The 20,323-nt window shown below is 42.5% G+C and overlaps 1 protein-coding gene across 1 annotated transcript; it reads right to left on the bottom strand.

Moving 5' to 3' along the window:
- Positions 1-872: 872 nt before the first annotated feature.
- On the bottom strand, positions 873-2,440 carry LOC110603459 (probable inactive leucine-rich repeat receptor kinase XIAO). The gene has a single exon (XM_021741194.2). It carries the CDS (start codon positions 2,281-2,283, stop codon positions 1,054-1,056), a length of 1,230 nt encoding a protein of 409 aa, XP_021596886.1. The 5' UTR covers positions 2,284-2,440; the 3' UTR covers positions 873-1,053.
- Positions 2,441-20,323: the final 17,883 nt, after the last annotated feature.

Here is a 20,323-nt window from a genome sequence, read left to right on the forward strand (position 1 = left end):
GTCTGTCACCTCTACAGCTGGTTGTACAGCAGGATCCAGGATTGTTGTTGTCTCCTCACTGGTTGTAGATGAAGACGGTTTTGAGGCTTGGTTCTTCGTATTTGCTTGTCTTCTCAAGTTCTTAGCAGTACATTCAATTTATGGGTCGTAAAGCAAATTCTCTTTACGTCCAACCCTGGTCATGAAAAAAAATACGTAAATTTAAATCAATTCTCCGGCAACAGGGTCAATTTTTGGTGGCTTCAACACTCATCAATCCGGATATCATAACACCCGGATTATCATCAAGGCTCGCCCATCCCCCAATAGGGAGAGTCTCGGTACCAAATTACTGTTAGTAAGCACAGCCCAACAATATCCTTATTACACCTACAGGATTTCTCTCGATAAGTTAGCGATATCTCTTATAAAGCAGACGGTCACATTATCGCTGAATTATCATAAAATGTTATATTCAACTCTACCTCTCACAATATAAAAGGAGAAAATTATAGGGAAAAAAGTATGTTATTCTCTAATACTAAAACTCTAAACAATTCCTTGCGTTCTCTAAACCCATCGATACTGACTTGAGTGGACATCCACCACCATCTTATATTTTCTTCTTTGCAGGTTCTAGTCCATCACAGTGCAGTTTCCTTTCGACCTCATCATCAATTTAATCTCAGCAACATTACTCAGTATCAATTCAAATGGCTCTTGTATGAATGAGCCAAAAATAAATGTTTTAAGAGAATTCTTACATGGCGTGTATTTTTATTAATTTTAAGGTTTATATATTCATTAATTAATATGAAATTTAAGGTTTTACATGCATAGAATTAATAAATACATATTACGAGTATAAATAGACAATAGAAAAAAAAATGCAATAGAAGAAAATATTCGTATAATTTAAAAGGAGGGAATTTTATAAACAAGGAAGGAGAAAAAGTTGATGTATGGATTAGCGGAAATTCCTAAAGTAAATGAACTAGTCCTATAAATAAAAGCTATGGGCATGACGCATATTTAAAGCATTCAGTCATTGTGCGGTGCGATTATAATTAAGGTTTAATGCTTGTGGTTGAATGCCGCGCATTGCGCCTCAGGCCTAGAAAGCTCTCCGCCAGCACTGGCGGGGCAGGCCGTGGGCCCTATTGGCGGAACCATGCAATTGTAAGACAAGCACAACGACGCCGTATCAGGCAATGCCAGTCCAGGTTCCAACGAAAACTCCACTATATAATTATGTTGCAAGTACAATGTTTTGGTGCTGCCGCGGCAGATGCTGTCCACGTATTCCTTGGGCACCTTCCCCATCCAAAGGTTGTTATTCAAGAATAAACTCTCCACCCCAGCCAAAACTGGAGATAATTCTCCGCTCAAGAAGTTGTGACTCAAGTCCACGATGGATCCTTCACCGTAAGATGGTGGGTCCACCAGGCGAGACGGGACCCCACCGGATAAATTGTTCCGTTGCAGTAGCAATGAAGCGAGTGAAGGGCGGAACACGGATGGAGGGATGGGCCCATTGAATTGGTTCATGCTTAGGTCGAGGTAAACTAATTCTGAGAGAGACTTTAGCCCGTTGAGTGGCCCCCACATCTTGTTTCTCGACACCGACAGGTAACGGAGCGATGACGGCATCTTTAACGGTAATATCCCTCCTAATTTGTTGCTTTTCAAATCCAAATGCAGTAATGGAGTTGATATCCTTCTCGGTAACTCTCCGGACAAGGAATTCCAGGCCACGATAACCACCTTTAACTCTCTTAGACCTGTGAAAAGACCAGGTGGTATTGACCCGGTGAGTTGGTTGTAACTCAGATCGAGTGTATGCAAATTGAGGAGCGATGATAGTGAGCTAGGTACTGGACCGGTTAACCTGTTGTTCGTTAAGGAGATGACCCGCAGGTTCCGGAGTTCACCCAGTTGGGGAGGGATGGGGCCAGTAACAAGGCCCTGGTACAGGACTAGTTGGGTTAACTCAGTGAGGTTGGAGAGGGAGGGGGAGAGTGAACCAGCGAGTCCCGGTGAGTCAGAGAGGCCGGTGCCTAGAGTGAGAGCAGTGACTCGGTTGAGAGAGCAAGTGATACCAGAGAATGTGGAGCAGGGATCCGGGGACGCAAAGTCCCAGGTGGAGAAGAAATTTGTGCCAGGAATATCTGTGAGGCTGTCCTTTATGGCTGCCAGTGCTGTAAGATCAATGGTGTTCATCTTCTTTTGGTGTTGTTGCTGATTCGATGGACATGCGAGGACGACAAAAAGCAGGAGTGCAAACAGCAAGTGTGGGTTGGCCATGAGAGAGATATTTCACAAGTATGTGTTGGGCTGTTAGCTCAACTACGATTGTAATGGAAAGAAAAAGGAGAAAAACTAAGCGGGTTGAGTGGCTTTGGAGAAAATTAGTTGAGTATGCTGTTGGATACAAGACAGGGGCGCATTGATTTGTGCGTTTATATATTGGGATGGGGAGGGAAAAGTAAGAGCGGTGCGGGGTCTAATAGATCCATTCAGCTATAATAATCTAGCTGAGACAAATTAAACAATATTATTTTTTGAAGGGAGAGAAGAAAAAAAAAACCGTAGAGTCAAAGAAGGAAATTACAATATAAATCCATATTTTGAGAATATTTATTTTTTTGTTAAAACTATAACTATTTTTATATCATATAAGATCGGTAATTTCATGTATAATAGCTTATAGGTGGCTGTTAGTGATTTACATACGGAGGCCCCAGTGGAAATTGCCTCTAAGGTGGTGCATAGGTTTGGATCCTGAATGATTGTCAAAAATCTAATGGGACAACAGAATTTAGTGGAGTATTTTTAGAAAAACGAGTTGATAATAATGGTAGTCAGTATAAGAGTAAGGCAGATGCTTCAATTGTAACTAAGCCCCCTCCTTTTGGTTCTCGATTTGTGATGCTGGAAGAGAAAACCTTGGAGTCAGTTGAGTTGATTGCGGTTCCTATTATACCTGAGATATGTTCCTCACCCCCTTTTCAGCCGTCTATTGCCTAGTCTAATTCGCCGAAAGAAGATCAACGGAGCTGATAGCGGTTGTCAAAACCGTTAAAAATAAACCTATTAGTAATCAACAATTAAAAATCGTAGATAGTAGTAATATGGTCGAATCATAGGAATTTGACACTAAGCACTTTCCTAACAATGACTTGGGCCAATCAATAATAGAAATAAAATGAAGGGGGTTGTTTTTGATGATGATGAACCAAGATTAAAACTAAAGTAATAAAGAAAGTAATGATTAAAAGATGAGTAAATCAATAATAAAAAAAACTCTAGTTGAAGTATAGGATTCGTTTCAATTTGAAATTGATCATTGATACTTTAATTCTTCTATTTATTTCAATAAATTAGTTTAGGTTATGGAAAACGCTCCTCACAACTAAATTCCTCCTTAAGTTTAGTTTGATTAGGAAATGTTCGCCAATCAAACACTAGTTAACAAGTTGTCAAGGAACGTTCTTGGGGTTCTTCACTTTTCAACTGTTAATTGCTTTAAGAATTAGAGAAACCTAATTCTAACATTGCCAACCGCGTGATTAAGTTAGATCAACAACCAATTGTTACTTGTGTTCAAATAATCTAAGCAATTACGGACCTAAATCATTCAAACTAATAATATATTGCTTATGCAATTAAAAGCAATGGGCCCTTATTAATTCTAATAGCAAGGCAATAATAACATGAAGAACAAGTTGCATAAATATTGAAAAATAGAAGTTTAACAATGGAGTTTCAAATCTCCCAATTCTTAACAAAACTGAAATTTCCCCCACTTCAACTAGAGAAAAAAGTTTTTAGCCACTCATGGTGGACAAAGAACTCATAAAAGAGAAAAGGAAGAAGAAAAGAAAGTGAGGCGTTGCTGGTGTTGCTGCCAAAAAGTGCATGCTCAATGTTGCTGATTTCTGCCCTTTTTATAAGTGAGAATCCCTAGTTTAATCCTTTTTGGAGCTGGAATCCTAATTTGACTTGGCCTTTGACTCCTTCTTTGCCTTGTATTTTATCATAAATTGATCTCCTTTAGTGAAGGACTTCTTTTGGTGCGGTTTAGGAGGTGTCATAGGATGAGTCTTAGTGTATTTGAAATAGGTTAGGACTCTAAGACGTTTGGATTTTGAATTTCTGCTTTTCCCACGCTTCTGCCTTTTCTTGCTGGAGACAGTTGATTTGGGCAAGTCACTTGCCCAAATCGTTTCTGCGAGTTACCTCTGGATTTTGGCTTCAGCTTTCTTCAGATGATTTGGCCAGCAATCTGGGCAAATCAACTTGGGCATATCAAGTCTTGAATGTTTAGCTTTCTCTTTCTGCAGCTGCCTTAATCATTCTTTGGGACCTAATTTGGCCAAATCGCTTCGGCCAAATCAATTCTTCAGCATTTTAAGCTATTTTTCTCCAAGTTTTCATTTTTCACCTTTTCTGCAAAAAAATTATAAAAACAACAAATTAAACTAGGAAAATATATATTTAAACAGTAATAATAATAATAATAATGTGGCTAAATTATGCTTGATCAGGAGCACCCTTCAGTCAAAAGGTCCTCAGTCGAGGCGATTGGATGTGTTGCAGTCTTTGGAACCTAAAAAATCCAATCCTCTGTCTAGTGTGGAAAATCTTTTGGCAGTATCGTCAGTACTAACTTCTCCTGTATTGCCCTCTATTTCATCGAAGAAATCTGTATCTGCTGCTAAAGTTGGGGAACATGTGGTTGTGTTTAGTAAGCTAGGGGTTGGGGTGGTTGATTCCTATATTGTAACGACCCGGAAACCGGACCGTTACCGGCGCTAGGATTCAGGTCGGCTTAAGGCCGCCGGAACCCGTAGCAAGCCAAACATACATCCTGCGAGCCTGTTTAATCCCATACATGAATAACAACATACATAAAAATTTAAACTTTTCTTTACTAAGCCTAACCTGTGCATTTACATCATAACATAAACCTCACATTGGAGTCCTCATCAAATACTCCAATGGGGTACATACATGCATTAGGCTCAGTATACATAAACATTATAAAACGTTTTTAAACATCATTCTCATACATTATCATGTATACAAGGGATTAAAAGCTCTAGTCAAGCACATTTCTAAACTTTCATACATTACATTACATAACATACTTTTACATTACAAAACCATGTCCACAAACTAAACTATTACATAACTTCTCTTGCCGACTTCTCTATCTACACTGTACCTGCAAGACTGGGGTTAGGGGAGAGGGGTGAGCTAAAAAGCCCAATGAGCAGAAAAGGTAAAAACATGTGTTTTAGTTCCACCCTTTTTAGGTTTATTATTATTCATTTTATTATAACAAACATTTACTTTAATTCCACCCTTTTTAGGTACATTATTATTCATTTTATTATTATTTTCATTTAATCAAAACATCTTAACTTTTCTTTACATGCTTTCATGAATGCAACACATCACAGCTAATCACATAAAGGATGGTATTGTCACCATTAGTCCTCAACATCTCCAAGATGCCAGGGGCGTAGAATGGGCCTCACTGGTCTTTCTCTTACATAACATACATAACATAACATTCCGAAGTGCCAGGGGCGTAGAATGGGCCTCACTGGTCTTTCTCTTACATAATGCCAGGGGCGTAGAATGGGCCTCACTGGACTTCCATAACATACCATCATAACATAACATCAGAGGACTATGGGTCATCCAATCCATCCACATCAACATCAAATTGTGCAATGCAACATATTCGTGAATCTCTAATGCAAACATCCTGGAACATTACATGGCATTAATGATGCATGAGTATGCTATCAGGTTCATTCATTTTATTACTTTACTTAAAAGCTTAGGGAGGTATCCCACTCACCTGGTGACTGAAGTTTGACAAACTCAGAGGCAGCTGCTCACTGCCGGGGGTCTCGGTTCCTCGGGTCCAAACCTACACAGGTGGACTCAAGTGAGGCTCCAAACAACCAAGAACAAAACTCTAGACATACCCCCAAAAACCCCCAAGCCACATTGCACATAAACATACACATTGAACCCATAAACACAACATAAACTTCAACAAGCCTACTCATGCATTTCTACCCCCTAGATCTACTTAAAACTTACTTAAAACACACTTAGAACTAGAGATCGGCTCTTACCTCTTGTAGATCGAGAGAGAACCGGTCCTAGCTCGAAAATGGGGAGATTTGAGTTCTTGAACTCCAAAGCTCCAAAACTTGCTTAATCTTCAAAAAACCAAGCATAACTTGTTAGGATCTGAAAGATCTGAGGGAAAACACTTAAAAATCACCTTAGGAGGCTAGAACTCACCGTCGGCCGAAAGGGGAGAGAAAACCTCGCCTGTTTCGGTCACGGGGTCCTTTATAGGGCTGTCCTGCCACCTTTCGGCGGCCTAACGTGCCCCCACATCTCATGCATGTTCGGCGGCCGAACATGAGGTTCGGCGGCCGAACCTTGAGTCTTTCAAACAAGGCTTTCGGGGGCCAAAGGCACTCCCGAAACCTATCCATGTTCGGCGGCCGAACCTAACTTTCGGCGGCCGAACCTGGTAAAACCTCCTTAGGCCTTTTTCATTCAAAACTCATTTTCCTTTTTAATTAAAACATAAAATACATTGAAAACATTTTATAAAACATGGTTTTCCCCTTCTAGAGGTTTTCGACATCCGAGATTCCACCGGACGGTAGGAATTCCGATACCGGAGTCTAGCCGGGTATTACATATATGGTCTCTAAGGATTCGGCTAAGGCTGCTCCAAGTGTCCTAAAGGAGAATGCGGTACACCCCAATTCTAGTAGGATGGTTCATGATTTACAGTTTGGTCTAGCTGAGGCTTCGAGGAATGACAAGCGGGCTGACAACCTCGCATCCATCGCTTGAGTCACTGTCCCGTGTGGTCTATTGTTGTGTCTGTGTGTTTCTAATGTTTGGATAGGGTTACTTGTCTCTTATGTTTTAGTTCTAATGTCTATTTTAGTTTGGAACTCTTAAGGGATCGCTAACAAGAGGATTCAGCGATTTCTTAAAAATTTATGCTTACAAATTAAACTATTTATCCTGATTCTTGTGGAAACTAAGGTTAATGGGTTTCAGGCGGATTTAATCTCTTCTTCGTTGAAGTTTGAGGATTGGGTAAGTGTCAAAGCTGTACGTATGAGTGGGGGCATTTGGATTTTTTGAATTTCTCTTGTACGTTTGTGACTTTGCGGTTGTTGAAGCCGGTCAAAAATAACCTTTTTGGTTATCCACAATTTTACAACTGTAGATAGTGGTAAAAGGATCGAATCTACAGGGAATTGATACTTACTTATCTTCCTATCAATGACCAAGTAAAGAAATAGACAATAAAAGTAAAAGGGGGGTTTTGAGGTTTGATAAACTAAACTAATATTGAAAGCAATAAAGAAAAGTAAATAATTAAAGTAGAGAAATTCAATAATGAGAAAGGCTCTAGTTGAAGAATTGGATTCATTTTAGTTGTTAGGATTGATCATTCACACAAAGATTCTTTTATTTGATTCAATAAATTAGTTATGGAAGTGGAAGACGCTTCTTGCCAACCATATCCCTCCTTAAGCATAGATTAATTAGGGAACATCCTCTAACTAATCACTAATTAACAAGTTTCTAAGGAACGTCCTTAGGCCTAAGGCAACGAACAACTGTCAATTGCATTAAGAGATAGAGAGACCTAATTCTAGCTACCCAAACGTATGGTGATGTTGCTAGATCATGCAATTTCCTAGGTTTTTACACCAAGGGTTACTGTGTTTGAATAATTCAAGCAATTACGGACTTCAAACTATCCAAACTAACAAATTATTACTTTGCAATCAAGATTCAATGGGCCCTATTGATCTAAATGACAAAGTAACAATAGAATTAAGCATCAAATTGCATAAATATTGATAAATAAAATATTAATATAATATGTTCAGATCTCCCAATCCATAAACAACTAAAGTTTCACCTAATCTTCAACTAGAAATTAGGGTTTCAGCCACTCATGGCTGAAACAAACATAAAAGAGGAGAAAGAAAGCAAGAAAAAAATAAGAGAAAGGGCTGGCGGGTGCGGCTGGAGGCGCGCAAGGCTGCTGGAGCTCTTTCCCGAAGATGATGATCCAAGGATTCCTTCTTTGCTGGTTTGCATGCCCTTTTATAGCTTGAAGAGGCTGCCTTAGGTTTCCTTGTTGAGATAGGACTCCTTTTCCTATTTGAACTCATGGAGGGCATTTGTGTCTTTTTGATATTTGGCTTCCTAATTATGTAGGAGAGACTGCTGAGGTGTATTAATGAGTTGTTGAGCTGTCCTAAGTGGTTGGAGTGAAAAAGGACTCTTGATGACTTGGTCTCCAAGTTTGGCGAATCTGCTGTCTGCTGGTTGCTAGTGTTGTTTCCCGAGTTGTGCAGGCAAATAGCGCGGGCTGACAGGCTGTCTTGCCTACTGTCTGTGCACTGTTTTTGCCTTCCTTCACTATTTGCCCAGTTTGCTTGGGCAAACAACCTGGTCAGTCAGCGATTTGTTCTCCTCTTCATTTCAGCTTCACTTTGGTTTGGGCAAATAAATTGGGCAAACCATGCTTGCTCTCTTTTACTCTCTTTTGGGCAGATTTAAGGCCATTTTGGCTAAATTACCATTTTACTCCATTTTCTACAAAATAAGATCAAAACCACAAAATTAGACAGAAAATGTGTAATTAACATAAAGAACAATATAGAAAAATGGATATAAATTTGGCTCTATCAGTTTGTCACGGTTTTACATACTCTGTAATACCCGGCTAGACTCCAGCGTCGGAACTCCAACCTTCCGATGGAATCTCCATTGAAATCTGGAATCTCGGATACCGGAACCTCTAGAAGGGTAAAATAAGTTTTTACAAAATGAATTTTATGGTTTTAATGTTGGTTTTGAGTTAAAAATGTTTAAAAAAAAAAAAGAAAATATCCTTGAGGGAAGAACCCAGGTTCGGCCGCCGAACATGGGGCAGTTGCGGGAGCACTTTAGGCCTCCGAAGGTGGTCTAGCCAGCCACCTATAAAAGGTCCCCAATCCGAAAATGGGCGAGTTTTTCTCTCCATTTTCAGGCTAAGGTGAGTTCTTGCCCTCCCTTGGTTGATTTTATATTTTTCCTCCAAATCATTCAATGTTTTACATAAGTTTCCTCTTGTTTTTGAAGTTTTGAGCTTGAATCCGAGTTTTGGAAGTTTGGAGAGCATTTTCCTCAACTCCGAGCTTGGGTCACGTTCACCTTGGATCTTCGAGAGGTAAGTGTAGATCCTTGCCTCTTTTATGTTTTTAAATAAGTTTTATGAAGGGTTAAAGGGTTAAAATGCATGAAATGTTTATATCTATTTTGTTAGGGTCTATGTTAGTTTTGATGATAAATGTATGATTTAATGTTGTTGTGTTGATGTTTGTTGGGGTTTTAGGCTAGTTTATACCCCTTATGCATGTGGGAGGGAGTATGTATGCTTTGAGATATTGGGTGTGAGGATTTGAGAGTTTTGGGGCTGAAATGAGTGAAGCAGAATCAAGTTCTGCCACCCTGGAGAACCCAGGTTTGGCCGCCAAAGCAAGGTTCGGCCGCCGAACCTGCCTCTGGAGGCTGTCTTTGGCCGCCTAACCTACCCCCGAAAGAATGGACTTTCGGATCTGGACGGGTGTTCAGCCGCCGAACCTGCCCCCGAAGGTTGGTGACTTTCGGATCTGTGGAGACCTTCGGATCTGTGGAGACCTTCGGCCGCCGAACCTGCCTCTGAAAGTGCCTCACTTTCAAATCTGTAAGGACCTTCGGTCGCCGAAAGTCCCCTGTCCAGCCCTTCCTTGCTTGTTTTCTATATATGTTTTATGATGTTTTAGGGGGTTTTTGGGGAGTTGTTTAGAGTCTTTGTAGTGTTGTGCATTTGGTCCCTCATTTTGAGTTCACCTGTGTAGGATCAGACCCGAGAGACCAAAGAGGTCAGTAGTGAGTCAGCTGCTTCAGTTCTAATCCAGAGTCAGCCAGAGGTGAGTAGAACTAAACTAATCTTTCGTTTTAAAGTAATTAAGCTTTTGAGCATGCCCATGCATCACAATTGCCATGTTTATAGGTTGCTTGCATTAGAAATTCACGAATATGATGCATTGCATATTTTATTGTTGATGTGGATGGATATTGGATGACCCATTAGTCCTCGATATGATATGATATGGTATGGTATGGAAGTCCAGGTCGAGGCCCATTCTACACCCCTAGCACAGTTAGATATGTTATGTTATGTTTTAAGCGAAAGTCCTGAAGAGCTCCTGTTGTGGGCCGGGCACATTGGATTATGTAGAGGGTTATTGGTGACAAGTCCATCTTAGTGTGATATGTTTATGTTGTGATGCATTCCATATAAGCATATGTTATTTAAACTGTTTTATGGTTCTGCTCACCAGGCTATTGTAGCTTACCCCTTTCCCCTAACCCCAGGTTTGCAGGATTGAGAATAGTTCGGGAAGTCGGCTAGAAGCTGGTATATGTTATGTAATAGTTGTGTAGTGGACATGTATAATGATATGGGTTAGAATTGTGCTTGACCCTAGATTATGTTGTAAAATCCCCGTCACATGATTCTATGTAAAGGCTTTTAATGATGAGATATGTTTAACCAAGCTTGTTGCATGTGATGTTGACCATATTAGAGCATTTGATGAGAGCTCTAGTGTGGGTTTTATGTTTTCAGCTATGATGCATGCACAGGTTGAGCTTGGTATATGAAATATTTTAATTTTTATGAAAATGTATGATCATGTATGGGATTTTATCAGGTACACAAGATGTATAGTAGGCTTGCTATGGGTTCCGGCGACCTTAAGTCGACCTGAATCCTAGCGTCGGTAGCGGTCCGATTTTTGGGTCATTACAGAGTGGTATTAGAGCCCTAGGTTCATATGGTCGGACCTAGAGTGTTGGGCTCGTAGAGGTTATAGAAGGGCAAGTACAATAGGAAAAATCATGTCCACTAGGATAGGATGTAGAGTTCTGTCTTGATGATGATGTGAAATGCCATGACTATATGCATGTGCATTAATAACATGTTATGTATGTGATGTGGGTTCATGTGTATCCACATGAACCGTATGATGCTAATGTTTATATGATGTATGTTGTTTTTTAGAAACAGGATGCGAGGCACTCGTCGATCGGCAAGATTGACTGGAGTTCCACCTGAGCATGAAGGCATGGATGCCCATTCCCTTGCTCTACCAAGAGCACAATCTAGTAGGACAAGTAGAGGGGAAGCATCAAAGGACCCTAGAAGGTCTTTTGATGTAAATAGGAGGAGGACGGATCCGGGTAGGATGTCCGCAGATGTAAGGGATACAGTAGATGATGAGCAGAGAAGAGATGGGAGTTTGGGGGTGAGCATGTCTGAAGAGGGTATGGGAGAGTCTCAGGGAGGCGCTCAGGCCTCGGGTTTTGCCTACCCACCACAGTACCAACCCTACCCACAGGGACCAGGGTATCCGATGGGAAGTACCTCGGATTTCTCCAGTTTTAACCCATATCCCTCCTACATACCCTATCCTCCTTTTTACCCTCCATATCCACCCTACCCAATGTTTTCACCTCCCCCTTTTTATCACCAGAACCCAGCAAACCCTAACCCAGGGAATGCTGCACCTCCTCCTCCCCTAGCAGCACCTGAACCAGTAGTTCCTAAAGCTCAACCACCAAAACCTAACCCATCAGCTAGGAGCAAAGTGAAGATGACCAACTACCTGAAGTTGGATGCTCCTAAATACAAAACAGGTGATGATCCATTTGAGTATCTCAAGACGGTGAAGATGATAGCTGATGAGCTAGGAGCTAGTGACAGTAGGGCCATTCAGATGACGACGTTCACATTAAAATGTAAGAAGGCTAAGGAATGGTTCAAAAACTATGTGGACCCAAATCTGGACAGCTTATCCTGGGAGGAATTTGCCAATGAGTTTGCAGGGTGGGCTTTTTCAGATAGTTCCAGAGAGCTGAAAGTGATAGAGTTTGAACAGCTGAGGCAGACAGAGGACATGAGTGTTGATGAATATACGGATAAGTTCTTAGAGTTGCTGCAGTTTGTGGGGCAGGCTTATGATACGGACCAGAAGAAGGCTAGGAGGTATACCATGAGACTCCACCCTCGATATTCCTCCCTAATTTTAGTAGCAGAGAGGGAGAGCTTCCACACCATTGTGGACACAGCCAGGAAGATGGAGGCCAGTGCCATCATTCAGGGAACAATCAAACAGTAGGTGGCACAGCCCTCAGGTTCCAGAACCCCAAGAACAGGAAATATCGACCTCTCCTCTCTGAGTACAGCCACTTCCAAGGGTAAAAAGTGGATTAAATCCAAGCCGAAGAAGAAAAAGTTCTGGAATCATCTGAAGTCTGGTCTGGGTATGGGTGGTGGCTCCAGCTCTGGGTCGGACAACTCTGGTTGCATGAGGTGCGGTAAGCCGCACAGGGGGATTTGTCAGTTTGGGACTATAGCCTGTTTCAGATGTGGACAGGAGGGGCATATGGCACGGGAGTGTCCTAATGCAGCTATCTTGGCACAGTCCCAGCATACAGCTTCTGGCAGTGTAGCTCAGCCAGCAGTTATGGCCTCATCACAGGGCAGTGGACGAGGTAGAGGGAGAGGGACAGCCTCTTCTTCAGCAGGTTCGCGAGGAGAAGGTCCATTAGCTCCGGCACAGATCTTCATGATGACACAGCAGGAGGCGAACACATCGAACACGGTGGTGTCAGGTAAACTCACTATTGGATGTTCTGATGTGTATGCCCTTATGGACCTTGGTGCTTCTCATTCTTTTATAGCTCCGAGAGCCGTAGCTAGTGTGGGTTTGATAGCTTCTGGGCTAGAGTGTCCTCTTTGGGTCAGTGGACCCAAGTGTGATCCGTCTGCGGTAGAGTCAGTCTGCCAGACCAGTCCAGTGTTTCTTGAGGGTAGATGCCTTCCAACCGACCTTGTGGTTCTAGATTTGACGGATTTTGATATCATTCTAGGGATGGATTGGCTCTCTACTCATAGTGCTACCTTGGACTGCAGAGACAAGGTAGTCAGGTTCAGAGGGGACAAGATAGGGATGCCTAGAGGTTTGGTATCTGCCCTTCAGACTCGTAGGTTGTTGAGGAAGGGTTGTCAGGGGTTCCTTGCACATGTGAGAGAGATAAACGGTCAGGTCAGGGAACCAGCTTCAGTGCCCGTAGTTCGAGAGTTCCAAGATGTCTTCCCAGATGAGCTGCCAGGTTTACCACCTGCTAGGGAGATAGAGTTTGAAATAGAAGTGATGCTAGGATCCAGACCCATCTCTGTTCCTCCCTACAGGATGGCGCCTGCAGAGTTAAAAGAGTTGAAGGAGCAGCTGCAAGAGTTGGTAGACAAGGGTTTCATCCGACCAAGTACCTCACCTTGGGGTGCTCCAGTGTTGTTTGTGAAAAAGAAGGATGGATCCCTCAGACTTTGTATTGACTACGGACAGTTGAACAAGGTCACTACCAAGAACAGATATCCGCTACCCAGGATTGATGATTTGTTTGACCAGCTAGCAGGAGCTGGGTGCTTCTCCAAGATAGATTTGAGATCTGGGTACCACTAGATGAGGGTCAGAGAAGAAGATATCCCGAAGACAGCTTTCAGGACCAGATATGGGCACTATGAGTTCCTAGTAATGCCGTTCGAGTTAACCAATGCCCCTGCAGTATTCATGGACCTCATGAACAGCGTTTTTAGCCAGTTTCTGGATCACTTCGTTATTGTCTTCATTGATGATATCTTGGTGTATTCTAGAAACGCAGAGGAGCATGCCCATCATCTGAGGATCGTGTTGCAGACCCTGAGAGAACACAACTTGTATGCCAAGTTCTCTAAGTGTGAATTCTGGTTGAGGAGCATATCTTTCTTAGGGCATATAATGTTAGAAAATGGAATAGAAGTGGACCCTAAGAAAGTAGAAGCCGTGGCTAACTGGTCCAGACCCACTACAGTAACAGAGATAAGAAGCTTTTTGGGTTTGGCAGGTTACTACAGGAGGTTCGTTCAGGACTTCTCAAAAATTGCAGCTCCTATGACCAGGTTAACCAAGAAGAACCAGAGGTTTGTCTGGACAGATCAATGTGAGGAAAGTTTCGAAGAGCTGAAGAAAAGGTTAATGTCAGCACCGGTGTTAGCTCTGCCTACGAGTAATGAAGATTTCACAGTGTTCTGTGATGCATCCCTAGTGGGACTAGGTTGTGTGTTGATGCAGAATGAGAGGGTAATTGCTTATGCTTCTAGGCAGCTGAAGAAGCACGAGTTGAATTATCCTACGCACGACCTAGAGATGGCAGTGGTGATCTTTGCACTCAAGATGTGGAGGCATTACCTGTATGGGGTAAAATGTGGGATCTTTATAGATCATAAAAGTTTGCAGTACATCTTGAGTTAGAAAGAGTTGAACCTAAGGCAGAGAAGATGGGTAGAACTGCTCAGTGACTATGATTGCAATATTCAATATAATCCGGGGAAAGCAAATGTGGTAGCAGATGCTCTCAGCCGGAAATCACTTGGCAGTTTATCCCATATATCGGCGGAGAGAAGACCGGTGGTGAGGGAATTTTACAAGCTCGTTGGTGAAAGTTTACAGCTAGAGTTGTCTGGTACAGGTGCACTAGTAGCTCAGATGAGAGTGACACCAGTGTTTCTGGAGCAAGTGGCACAAAAACAACATGAGGACCTCGAGTTAGTGAAAATTGTGAAGACTGTTCAGTCAGGCAAGAATGAGGAGTTTAGGTTTGACGATCAAGGGATCTTCCGGTTCGGAAGCAGGTTATGTGTACCAAATGATGTGGGTCTAAAGGGAGACATTATGAGAGAAGCTCATAATGCCAGATACAGCGTTCACCCTGGGGCCACCAAAATGTATTAGGATCTGAAAAGAGTTTATTGGTGGCCAGCTATGAAGAAGGAAGTGGCGCAGTTTGTGTCCGCTTGTGAAGTATGTCAGAGGGTGAAGCTTGAGTATCAAAAGCCAACTGGGATGCTCAACCCACTACCGATTCCAGAGTGAAAATGGGAAAATGTGGTGATGGATTTCATAGTGGGGTTACCGGCCGCGTCCAACTGACTAGATTCTATCTGAGTAATAGTGAACAGACTAACCAAATCTGCTCACTTCATTCCTGTCAGGAGTGGTTACTCTGTGGACAAGTTGGCACAGGTTTATGTGGAAGAGATCGTTAGGCTTCATGGGGCAGTATCTATAGTGTCGGATAGGGGACCCCAGTTCACCTCCAGGTTTTGGCGGAGTCTGCAGAATGCAATGGGCACAAGGTTGGACTTTAGCACTGCTTTCCATCCTCAGACTGATGGACAATTAGAGAGGACCATCCAAACCATAGAAGATATGCTGAGAATGTGTGTGCTAGATTTTGGCGATTCTTTAAGGCAACATCTACCATTGGTAGAGTTCGCCTACAACAACAGTTACCATGCTAGCATCGGGATGGCTCCTTATGAAGCTTTATATGGAAGGAAGTGCAGGTCACCGGTCTACTAGGAAGAAGTAGGAGAGAGGGCTCTGGCAGGGCCAGAGCTAGTAGAGATCACCAGCAGGGTAGTGCCTATCATCAGGGAAAGTATCAAAATGGCTGTGAGCAGGCACAAGAGTTATGCAGACATCCGTAGAAAGCATGTTGAGTTCCAGGAGGGGGATAGGGTGTTGCTTAAGGTGTCTCCTATGAAGGGGGTGATTCATTTTGGGAAGAAAGGTAAGCTAGCTCCAAGGTACATCGGACCCTTCGAGATCCTGCAGAGGATTGGGAATGTATCCTACAAGCTAGATTTACCAGCTTCAATGGAGAGAATCCATATGATTTTCCATATTATGAAAGTTCGTGTCGGACCGAGTAAGGTTCTTAATGAACCAGAGGTGGAGGTCTAAGGAAATCTCACTTATGTTGAGCAGCCAGTGCGGATCGTAGAAACTCAAATTAGAAAGCTGAGGAACAAGGAAATACCGATGGTGAAAGTTCTTTGGAATCACCACAACGTAGAAGAGTGTACTTGGGAGACCTGAGAGTCCATGCTCCAACAATACCCTTATCTCTTTTAAGGTGAGTGTTTTATGTTTTTATGTGCTTCTTGATGTTATGCTTGCATGTGTGTGGTTTGAACATTCGATTTCGTCGGAAGGTTGGAGTTCCGACGCCGGAGTCTAGCCGGGTATTACATTCTTCCCCCCTTAAGAACATTTGGGGACGAATGTTCTTAAGGGGGGAAGAATGTAATACCCGGCTAGATTCCGGCGTCGGAACTCCAACCTTCCGACGAAATCTCCATTGGAATCTGGAATCTCGGATACCAAAACCTCTAGAAGGGTAAAATAAGTTTTTACAAAATGAATTTTATGGTTTTAATGTTGGTTTTGAGTTAAAAATGTTAAAAAGAAAAAGAAAATATCCTTGAGGGAAGAACCCAAGTTCGGCCGCTAATAGAGCATATTTTAGTCCATTTTATCATTATGTTCTTGATGTTTATTTACATATTTTCTGCCTAATTTTGTGGTTTTAATCATGTTTTGCAGAAATTAGGTGTGAAAAGACAATATGGAGAAAATGCTCTTAAAACTGCCAAAAAGTACCAAATATGGAAAGTTCCAAAAAAGGAAAGTTTTTAAATATGGAAAGTGCTAAATAAGGAAAGTGCCAGAAAAGGAAAGCGCAATCAACAGATTCTTTGAAATTCAAATTGCAGATTCTTCTTTCCTTATTCAGAAGGTGAAGCCAATTATGGAAAGTGTCAAATAAGGAAAGTTTTCAGAAAAGGAAAGTCCTCAAATAAGGGAAGTGCAGAAGCAAAAGCAAATAAGGAAAGCTCAGTCAGAAGATTATTTGAAATTCAAATCGCAAATCTTTCTTTCCTCATTCAAAGATATGCACACACTGCAGCAGTCAGATCTTCCTATTTAGGCAGCAAGATTTCAAGGAGATGCACTTGCCTCTTCTTCATTCAGCATTCAAAATTCAAACGAAGGCTCCACCTAAAAAGGAAAGACTGGACATATTTCTTTCCATTTCTACACATTAATGACTGCATGCTCTCCTTCCTCTTCTGCAGTCCATGCGCACGCCACTTGCCTTCTGAAGGCCAAGGCGCGCATCCTTCCTCTTCTGAAAGCCTTGGAACGTGTCTCTTTCCTTCTAAAGCTCCAGCCATGTAACGACCCGAAAATCGGACCGCTACTGGCGCTAGGATCCAGATCGGCTTAAGGCCGCCGGGACCCGTAGCAAGCCTAACATGCAACCTGTAAACTTGTTTAATCCCATACATGATCAACAATCATACATAAAAATTTAAAACTTTTCTTTCATTCATTCCTCATACACCAAACTCAACCTGTGCATGCACTAAACATAATCATAACTATAAACATTTATCCCTCTGTGGGATCTCATCAATGCCCCAATGGGCGATATACATGAGTTGAGTTGGCTAAACATATCATCAATAAACATTTAGATCATGTATCAACAAGGGATTACAACAAACTATGGTCAAGCACACTTCTAAACCTCAATAACATTATACATAACATAACTGTTTAACTTTACATCATCTTACAACTTATCATGTCCACATTCTAACTATTACATACATATGACTTTACTCTTCCTGACTTCTCTGTCTAGCCCGTACCTGCAATCCTGGGGGATTAGGGAAAAGGGGTGAGCTACAAGAGCCCAGTGAGCAGAATAATAGAAAACATTTAAATCTCATGCCATCATGTAATGCAACACATCACAACAAATCACATCTCGGATGGTATTGTCACCAATAGTCCTCTACATTCCAAAGTGCCGGGACGTAGAATGGGTACAACCGGTCTTTCTCTTAACATAACATATCATAACATTCCAATGTGCCAGGGACGTAGAATGGGTACAACCTGGACTTCCATACAATACCATGCCGTAGCATCATCATATCATATGAGGACTAAAGGATCATCCAATAACCAATCCACATCAACATCATAAATGCAATGCAACATATTCGTGGATTCTAATGCAAACAACCTATTTCATCACATGGCATTCATGATGCATGGACATGCTTAACTGTATAATTCATTTGCTTTAAAAACATAAGGTTTATTCTACTCACCTCTGGCTGAAGCTTTACTGACTTAGAAGCAGTTGAACTCACTGCTGGGGTCCTCGGTTCCTCGGGTCCGAACCTACACAGGTGGACTCAAATGAGGGACCAAACAACTAGAACATAACTCTAAAAACATCCCCCAAAAACCCCCTAAAACACCTCAAAACAATCATGCAAAAACATGCAAAGGAAGGCAGAACAGGGAAGGTTCGGCGGCACCTTCGGCGGCCGAAAGTCCCTCCAGAGCCGAAACCCAGGCAGGTTCGGCGGCACCTTCGGCGGCCGAAAGTCCCAGACAGAGACGAAAGTCTCTTTTCGGGGGCAACTTTGGCAGCCGAAAGGCCTGCCTCCCCAGCCATGTTCGGCGGCTGAAAGTTCCTTCGGCTGCCGAACCTGGTTTCTGCCAAAGGGCAGAAACTTGGCTCCTTTATGCACATTTGCCTCCCAAATCTTCCAACATGCATATAACTCATTCAAATCATGCAAATATATATGCAACATGCATATAACTCATGCAAATATGCAAATATACATGCAAATATACTCACTGCTGGGGTCCTCGGTTCCTCGGGTCCGAACCTACACAGGTGGACTCAAATGAGGGACCAAACAACTAGAACATAACTCTAAAAACATCCCCCAAAAACCCCCTAAAACACCTCAAAACAATCATGCAAAAACATGCAAAGGAAGGCAGAACAGGGAAGGTTCGGCGGCACCTTCGGCGGCCGAAAGTCCCTCCAGAGCCGAAACCTAGGCAGGTTCGGCGGCACCTTCGGCGGTTGAAAGTCCCAGACAGAGACGAAAGTCTCTTTTCGGGGGCAACTTTGGCAGCCGAAAGGCCTGCCTCCCCAGCCATGTTCGGCGGCTGAAAGTTCCTTCGGCTGCCGAACCTGGTTTCTGCCAAAGGGCAGAAACTTGGCTCCTTTATGCACATTTGCCTCCCAAATCTTCCAACATGCATATAACTCATTCAAATCATGCAAATATACATACATTGGCTCCTAGGGGCTTCAAACTAACTTAAACCCCAACTACAACACACAACAACAACACATTGCTCAAAAACACAACATAAACTCAAAAACCTAACCAAAAGCTAAACATGCATTCTACCCCATAGATCTTGCATAAAACTTACTTTAAACATGAAATGAGCTTAAGATCGGCTCTTACCTCTTGAAGATCGAGAGAGAGACGTCCTAAACTCGGAGGTGGGAGAGATTTGAGTCCTTGAACCTCAAAGCTCCAAAACTTGCTCAAAACTTGGAAATCTTCAAAACAAGATGAAAACTTGTGAAAATCATGAAAGATTTGAAGGAAAGAACTCAAGGATGGTGAGGAATGGCGGAAGGGCTCACCTTGGCCGAAAATGGGGAGAAAGCTCGCCCATTTCGGCTAAGGGGCTCTTTTATAGTGGTTGGCCAGGCCACATTCGGGAGCCGAACGTGCCCCCGCATGCATGCCATGTTCGGCGGCCGAACTTGAGGTTCTGCGGCCGAACCTGGGCTTCCCTCACTTATGCTTTCGGGGGCCTAAGGCTCTCCCGAAAAGCATGCATGTTCGGCGGCCGAACTTTGAGTTTCGGCGGCCGAACCTGAGTTTCCTCCAAGGGTGTTTTTATTCAAAAACTCAATTCCTCATTACTTGAAATCATCAAAAACATTAAAACATTTCATGAAAACATGGTTTTACCCTTCTAGAGGTCTCCGACATCCGAGATTCCACTGGACGGTAGGAATTTTGATACCAGAGTCTAGCCGGGTATTACATTCTCCCCCCCTTAAGAACATTCGTCCCCGAATGTTCACCAAACATACATACAAGGCATAACATACATAAGCATAAAACATAAACAAAACACATAACATTTACCTTAAAAGAGATGAGGATATTGCTGGAGCATGGACTCCCGTGTCTCCCAGGTACATTCCTCGATGTTGTGGTGATTCCAAAGGACTTTCACCATCGGGATTTCCTTGTTCCTCAACTTTCTGATATGAGTGTCAAGAATCCGCACTGGCTGCTCAACATAAGTGAGATCCTCTTGGACCTCCACATCAGGCTCACTGAGAACCTTGCCCGGATCTGACACGAACTTTCTTAACATGGAAACATGGAAAACCAGATGGATTCTTTCCATGGAAGCAGGTAAATCTAGCTTGTACGATACATTCC

This window comes from Manihot esculenta, chromosome 16 (assembly GCF_001659605.2).
Source record: "Manihot esculenta cultivar AM560-2 chromosome 16, M.esculenta_v8, whole genome shotgun sequence".
Classification (NCBI taxonomy): domain Eukaryota; kingdom Viridiplantae; phylum Streptophyta; class Magnoliopsida; order Malpighiales; family Euphorbiaceae; genus Manihot; species Manihot esculenta.

Bases quoted from the DNA above. Each gene is read 5' to 3' on its own strand.
- LOC110603459 (XM_021741194.2), bottom strand. From the start codon at position 2,283: ATGGCCAACCCACACTTGCTGTTTGCACTCCTGCTTTTTGTCGTCCTC.